This window comes from Cupressus sempervirens, chromosome 4 (genome assembly GCF_028749045.1).
Source record: "Cupressus sempervirens isolate cs-2001-9-10 chromosome 4, ASM2874904v1, whole genome shotgun sequence".
Taxonomy (NCBI): Eukaryota; Viridiplantae; Streptophyta; class Pinopsida; order Cupressales; family Cupressaceae; genus Cupressus; species Cupressus sempervirens.
Window position 1 is genome coordinate 433,808,563 of NC_143121.1, and position 8,074 is coordinate 433,816,636.

At 32.9% G+C, this 8,074-nt stretch overlaps 1 protein-coding gene across 1 annotated transcript; it reads right to left on the bottom strand.

Annotated features, from left to right (window-relative positions):
- Positions 1-236: 236 nt before the first annotated feature.
- On the bottom strand, positions 237-6,752 carry LOC149561874 (eukaryotic translation initiation factor 3 subunit E-like). Its single transcript, XM_089827918.1, has 4 exons — positions 6,600-6,752; positions 5,134-5,361; positions 4,926-5,047; positions 237-375 (listed from the first exon to the last, which is right to left on the bottom strand). The coding sequence occupies exons 1-4, from the start codon at positions 6,750-6,752 to the stop codon at positions 237-239; spliced, it is 642 nt and encodes a 213-aa protein (XP_089684044.1).
- Between the last annotated feature and the right edge of the window lie 1,322 nt (positions 6,753-8,074).

Below are 8,074 nucleotides of genomic sequence, written 5' to 3' on the forward strand. Positions count from 1 at the left end.
ACACGCCTCCTCATACAGCTTTAATAGCATTTCTAGATGAGATGTTATCACAGCAAACAAACACTTAGTTGCTGCCCTCCGAACCTTCCAGATGATATCCTCATCATCGCTCTATTCATTAGCACTCTCTCTACATCAACAAAATAGTATTCATATGTTGGTCATAAAATTCATAATTACATGAAAATAAAAGAACCATTGTGCAAAAATTAAATTTTCTCAAGCAAATAATTCTCTTAAGCAATTTTAACATACTCATCTTCCTCTCCATTACTCTCTTCTGTATCTTCTTCCATATTATCAGTGTAGTTTGGATCATAGCTTATGTAGTCCAGAGCAAGTTCCAAAATTGTATCACAATAAATAGCCACATCTCTGCACAACATAGGACAAAACTCTCCAATGCCTGCAAATTGCATCTTTAAGGTTATTATTTACAGATTTTTGAATAATTAGGGTTTTCTATTTGAAGAATGAAATCTGAAGATGCATTTCACAAAACATACATATACTTTCAATATAAATGATATGAACTTTTAAAATGGAACCACTAATGTTAACAAATAGTGTGAGATGAAAATACATAATTTCTCTACAACCAAACTCTTTTAACACCTGCAAGCTATATTCTCTTAGCTCCTCATTAGCTTCAGATGCACTTTTACAATAGTTAATAAGCAAAAGAATAGTTTCATTTAGATGCGGTCCAAACTTGTACCCAATAGCTTGACTACAAGAGGAAAGGACATATATTAGAATAAGACTATAGCTTATATAGCTAAAGGCCATTGATGATACATTGATGAACACGTGGACTACAAGATTAAAAAATGGAAACAAAATATAGAATCACATTTTTAAGTAACATAAAATTTCACAAATATTATATTATTTTTATAATTTCTATATCAGTTACAATATTAAATTATTTTTCAAAAGGCTTTCACTTTTTTACCTTCTAAAACCATTTTTCCCATAAGAACCAGCCATTAACTACCCAACACGGCAATATATTATTAGTAAGTAGGAGATATTTTCCACAGCAAGTCAAATTATGATATTGGTATGCGGATTCAACTTTGTAGATTTTAAGTCAAACTCATTGACCCATGTTTCATGAGTAATAGTTCACAAGGACTCATCTCTCATGAGAATGAATGGAACACTTAGCACTCATTGCAATTAGATGATGCTCAATGGTGGTGGATAAGCTAATATTATAATTTATTAACTATAAACTAACACTATGGATCATAAACAAACAAAAGACTAGTAGACTAAAAATGTGTTCTTAGCAACAATAGTTGTCTATTCATTTAATGTGACAAGAATGTATTCAGAGCCATGCATGAGAATCACAAAAGAAGTTCAACCTTCACTATTTGACTGTCATGGCTATACTAGGATAACTGTGGTACAAGGGGTGAATTGATAAATCTGTCCCTACAATTGGGACTGACAATAGCAACAAATAAATAAGCAATATTTGAGAGAGATTTAAACAACATAGATCACCTGGAAGGCTCTTACAGTTGGTGCTAGATGACAAAATCAAAGGTTTGAAAAGCATAGTTGAATTACTAGTCAAAATGGGAAATAGAGGCTTGCTGCCTACTGCTTGGAGAGCTAATGTGGATCCAGAACTGTAACATTTCTCATTCCTATACATGTGATTTGAGATATAACAATGCCTTAATATTGACTATGAAACTCAGTCTTTGCTTCTTTATAGTTAGTTCTACAATTTATATTGCCAAAGCATTGATGAGAAATATCATGTTCAGTGTGAATCTGTAATCTGCTCAAGTAATCTGGTTCCAGATGTTTGGTGTAACAGGATCACAATGTACTAGTCATTTGAGTTCTTAGTTTTCAATATTGGAATCAAATTAAAAAATCAAATTACAGTGTCATTCAAACTTACCATATCTGAAGGGATACAGTGGTTGAAAGTGCATATTAGATTCGTGGCACTAAATATGATGGCTAGAAATTGCATATAAAACCCATGTAGGATAATATCAGTCTTTCTGTTGCAGATCATACTTCATATCATGCCTTAAAGTGGTCATTTACTAGTCCCAAAGTGGTCTACAGAAGCTTACAATAGCTAGCTAACATTTGGATGTGATACATGTTGATATATGGCATTAAAAACTATGGATTGAATTGTTACAGTTTGATTTGTGACTGATAATAGGTCTATAATCTCTCTTTTCAGTCTTAGCAGTAAACAATAAACTCATATTTTGCCATATCATTTAGTTGTACATGTTTTGATTCATTGCATAGTCATTTCCTTTAATCATTTGTAATGTGTTATCATAAACAAGCATCAAAGTGAACTCAGCCAAAGTCAGATCAAAATTGCCGAACTCGGAAACATCACCATTCCTGGGAGTTCAAAACATACATCAAACCAAACAAAATGGAAAAATTGGATCGGGTTTGGGTGGGGATCTTTCACAATTACTTATTGATGCTTAATCTAGCTTGTGGTCTTGAGGATTTGCAAAACCTCGTGGAAATCAAACTATCATGTTTGAATTAGAAACGAATCGGTGTATAAAATAAAACCAATAAATAATATAATAGAAAGTAACTAGTATGCAAGTATTCTTCTATTAATCTCCATATAAATTTGTTAAGAAGATGCATTAGTAATGGTCTTCCCTCATCAAGTATGCCAATCACGAGATGGATGGGGCTAAGGGTTCTGCTCAGAGGCTCATTCCATGCCCTTGGCCTTGGTTGAGGAAAAATATCTCTGATCCTCTTAACAAGGAACATAAGATTACTAATTATTTATCTGATTTCCATCAGACATCATAGTTGGGATCAATTTGAAAATGTTTGATAGAAAGATACACCAGTACTGGTTCTATCATTAAATACGACAACTACAAGATGATAGATGTCTTTCCATTCTCGTGGCCCAAGGGGCCATATGACTTGGACACTCATTATGTGCCCTTGAGTTTAGTTAAGGAGGACAGTCTCAACTCTCCCAGCATCCTATTAAGCTTTTCCACTGAATTCCTAATATGGTCAGCTATTAGAAGTATGCAGTGAAATGGATACAAGTGAATTTAGGGTGTTCTATTTTCAATATCATTTGTATAATGATCATAAATCCTTGATACAATTTTCTCTAAATTGAATTGCAATTACGTATTTTATATATAGAATACTATTTCTAAATAACTTGTGTTGTGGGACTTGTTATTTTTGGGCAAAATTCAATATATCCGATAAAGAGATCATTATGCTGCTTGTGCAGGAGCCCCATCATTCTGAAGAATCATACCATTTTTGGTAGGCACCTAAAAGGCAATTTCCACAAGGAGTCGATGCCTTCCATTGGTTAAGATAAAAACTTAAAATAGATCTTTAAAGAAAAAACTTGCCTACAAGCACAGCAAAGGAATGACTATTGAATGCCCTATGATTGACTGGGATTAACTTCTTAAGTTCTAGTGTCAAAGCTTATGCCATTGCATAGAAATACTCATAACCTAGACATGGATTCAATGAAGAGATATATGTCTCTACCACTAATTAAAACTACAAAGTTCTCTGACTAAATTGATAGTTAATTAATAGTAGAATAAAAAGTTTTGACAAAAAAAGTTTTCATATTCTGGACCAAAATTTTATTGTCAAGTGTAACTGCTAAAATTTTTATTGGTTAGTGTGGTATATGTAACTGGATTCAGAATACATCCTCTATCCCTCATTGTCAAAATAACCATCTCAGCATCATGGATTTTTTGTAAATACATAAACAATGAACAATTTTGCTATAATTGACAACAAATGGAACATGCAACAATCACATGGCTCATAATAGGAAGAGTTTCTATAGGCATGTGTGCATTACATAACCTTTCAATAAGTACATTACAAGTTCTTTCATCAGGAACAGGCAACAATAGGCCATTTGGACTCCAGTGCCAATGAGAGTCGGCTGTGGGCTTCGATCCAACCACCTGCATTACATACTAGATAAATTTAAGGAGTTGGAACTTGTTCGTTGGATAGATTGGCTATCAAATTGTTTCAAATGTACTAGTGCCATCCAGACTCTTGGATCCCCTCCGGATGCCTTGGTCTTAATTTCTTTTAAATTAATTATATATTTTTCCATCTCCAAATTAATTCTATGCTCTGTCATTCCTGGAATAAGGTTAGAATTCTTGGTATAAAATAATTTCCTGTATTATCTGTTTGGCATATCATTTTGCGTACTGGTTGTTTGGTATGTTATTTTGTGAAATTTGGCTGTTTAGAGAATAAGTATCTGCTTACTTGAAGGAACTAGACCAAACATGTAAGGAGAAACTTTGTGAAAATGTCATTTTTCATCTAACATTACACCATGATGGATAGATATTGGAGCTCTAGGGATGTATATTGTGGGTGCCTCGTTTCCATCTTAAAAACAAAATTTTCTATTAAGAAAAAGGAACAATAATAAATCATTATTTATTTGCAATGATGGACAAAAAAATATCAAACACAAGAAATCAACAGAATATGTCTAAAATACTAATGCAGATTGCCTATTTCAATAATTATTTACCAATGGAAATCACATTAACCATTTCATGTAATGACTATAACACAAAAAAAAACTAGATCAAGCAATAATATTAAAAAAAAAAAAAAAAGTTCATCATAAGCAATCAAAAATTGTAAAATGAAGTTTTCAAAATAAAATCCCTCTATTCCAATCCTTGATCATGCTTTGTTGACAGAGAAAATAATCCTTCTCTAAGGTGATTATATGAACATCTTCCCTAGATTAAAAAAGGTGCATAACATAATTGTTTGAAACCACTGACAAGCATTTTAAGAGAAAGAAAATTCATTTCAGAACAAATAGTAACTAAAATCCTAAGCATAAAATTAACAATACAACCTACCTTTCTTGGAAAAAGAGACCGATAATTCCATTTCTTCCATTTTCATGATTAAAGAATATAAAAAGACTCCAATGCATCAACCATGTCCGACTTTGCAGTTGATTGAGAGGTGATGCAAAGTTCTGTAATTTCCACACACAAATCAGAAAAAGCAAAGAGTCATGTACAAAATGAGCATACAGAAATAGATAGCAGTACTTAACAAAACCTTAGAATCGATGATTTCAATTAGGCGATTAAGTTCCTCAAGAGTGACATCCCAATTTTGCATCAAAATCTCTACTGCCAGCTTGCCCCACAGAGCACTTAAACTCCTGTCACTGTTTATACAAAAAGCACGATACTGATATAGGTACTTAGCTTCCCCAGAGTAATTACCACATTCAAACTGAAACTTGGCATATTGATATAATGCCTCTATTTGATCAGGTCCAATCTAATTTGAAAATGTGGATCAGTTTATACAAATAGATATTATATAACAATTTACTTATTCAACCATATCATGATCAGAGATAGACATACTTTACCGACAATACCTTCCAACAAGCCACTCAAAATATAAAATGTACCAAAGTTCAAGAATACAGAAGCTAATATAGATTGCACAGAAATGGAGAAAATTCTAACAAACTCTTTATGGAGAAGCATGGAGGGAGAAAAAAGTTATTTTATATTTTATATATGTATAGAAGTAATTTTCTGATAAGAATCCAGATACAGATAAGTTTAATAAATTAATGCATACTATTACATTCATACATATGAAAGGGACCGTACCTAGAAGCTTACAAGTTAATGTATCAGAAAACTGCATGCAAAGTGGGTGAACTTAACACTAATCCCCTCATGTACTTGGATTCAAAATAGGATGAACCACAACACAAAAAATTGACTTTGTATAATGGGAAGAAACATCTCTCGGTATGCACAGCTCTGAGCCATCTAGGAAATTTTACAATATTATGGATGGTCAGAAACCTGCATGCATCATACAGCTGAGCAGTTTAGTGTGGAAGACTATTGATGATTGAATGGGTAGATAAGTAACTTAATCAGGCACAGGCTAAAGTATTCTAATTCTTAACAACAATTGCATGCCTCAAGTATATACTGAGTTATGATCAGGAAGGTGTCACTGAACAAAGGATTAAGATTAAGAAAAAGGTTAGAAGCAGCAGCATTGAACTAATCATAGTTACCAGACTCAAACTCAATAGGCTGAATTTAGACTCAACACAAACACCTGAACAGACTTGGCTATTTCAAAATAAAGTACATGGCATATATAGATTATTTAAAGAAGCACATATTTTCTATAAATCAACTTTAAAGACATGAAAACAATAGCCAATTGTATGCCACCTTGCTAAAATACACAAGCATACATCAAATGAGTACAGAACCAAACTTGAGTTGAAACTAACTTGAAATAAACAAGTTTTTTGTTTTCCCTGGAATCATCCCCAAACTCTGGTGCAGATCATACTTCAGCATCTCATGTACAATTCTAGTACAGAGAAAGGAACTTAGGGGAAGCAAACTGATTAATTTGGTGGTACCCTCCTCCATATAAGAAGCATTTCATTAATACTTCTTAAATGTGCAATTTGAATTTTTTTGAATCAAATAAATTTGAAGTAAAGAGAAAACAAACAGTGAAAAACATCCAACCTGATACTGATTGTTGAGCATCTGAAGATTGTATTGCTTGTCAGAACGAAGCTCATGAACAAGTGATAGATACTGAAGAAAACCAACTAGAGGTGCTGCCATTTCTTCCAAGGACTTGAGTCTTGTAACTATTTCAACACGACGGTCCGTCATTTCTACAAACAATTAAAAAACAAATAACAATGAGTCTATGTTTTCACCTCATTGATTCTAACATTTAGAGTGTGGCTCTGCTAAATTTCCCATTGATGATTTGAACTCAAAAATATTATTAGCCAATTCCAAGCCACCATTCAGCATAAAACATTTAAAAGAAAATACAATAATGTAACCAACAGTATAACTTACAAATATGGCAGCAATTATATGTTTGAATATTTCCAAATCACTATGCACTTCTCAAATTTTAGTCACCCAACTTTAATGATATCTGCTATAAATGTTACCAATAAGAGATAATGGATTTCCTCTAGGGATTTGATTCCTATACCTTGGCATCCCAAACAGAGCTATTATGGTGGATATTATGGCTGCCACAGAAGACACCAAGAATCCTATTGACCACATGCCAATATTATCAGAGTAATGAAGTACACTATTGGACAAAAGAGAACCAAGGTTGAAATCAAAGTAAAGCCAGCTGAACAAAGCTACTTCTAATTTTTCTTTTGTTTCAACTTCTTCAGCAAATTAATCTACCCTAAAAGCTATAGAGGGCTGACCTACACCAAAGGTAGCTACTTCTAATTTTTCTTTTTCTCATCTTCTTCATCAAGCTGATCTAATGTTTTAGTGTTACAACTATAAGGGATGAAAATATAAATACACAAACCTTCTATTAGAGATTCTGCAACCTCTGCAATAAACAACTCATCCAATATAGTTGCAGCTATATTGAAGTATTGCAACTATATTGGAGATTGTGTGATAGCCTTCTTTTCCATATTATGCAAAGCAATAGCACCATCATGCCACTATTTTTAGATTGCACTTGGAGACACAAAACCTCAAATTACTCCTAGAATAGCACACATTATTAAACATTAATGACATTGACCATTCATTAACTACTTATCCATCCTTAAACTTCCATTTCAGGTGGAATAGGAAAGAGAGAAAGATAACACAAAACCACCAAAATCGTCAAAACAATTTTTTTTTTACAAAGGCAATCGACATCTACTTTGTTAGAATCCCAACTTGGTTACCATTGTATTTAAAAATATCATCCTCTGGTCATCAAGTGAACACAGATGAGTAAGGGCCAAGGTAGCATGCCTTTGAATATTTTTTTTCCAGAACTTGAGCCTATTAGCATTTTAGTTACACAAGTATATGATAGTTGAATCCTACATGAACAAACTTGTTTGGCATGAATAGGATAGAAGATAACATTTTTTGAAATACTTCATAACACACTTGTTGCATTTACCCATCTCCAAAGTTGAAGCTATGTGACATTATTAGAGTTTCAA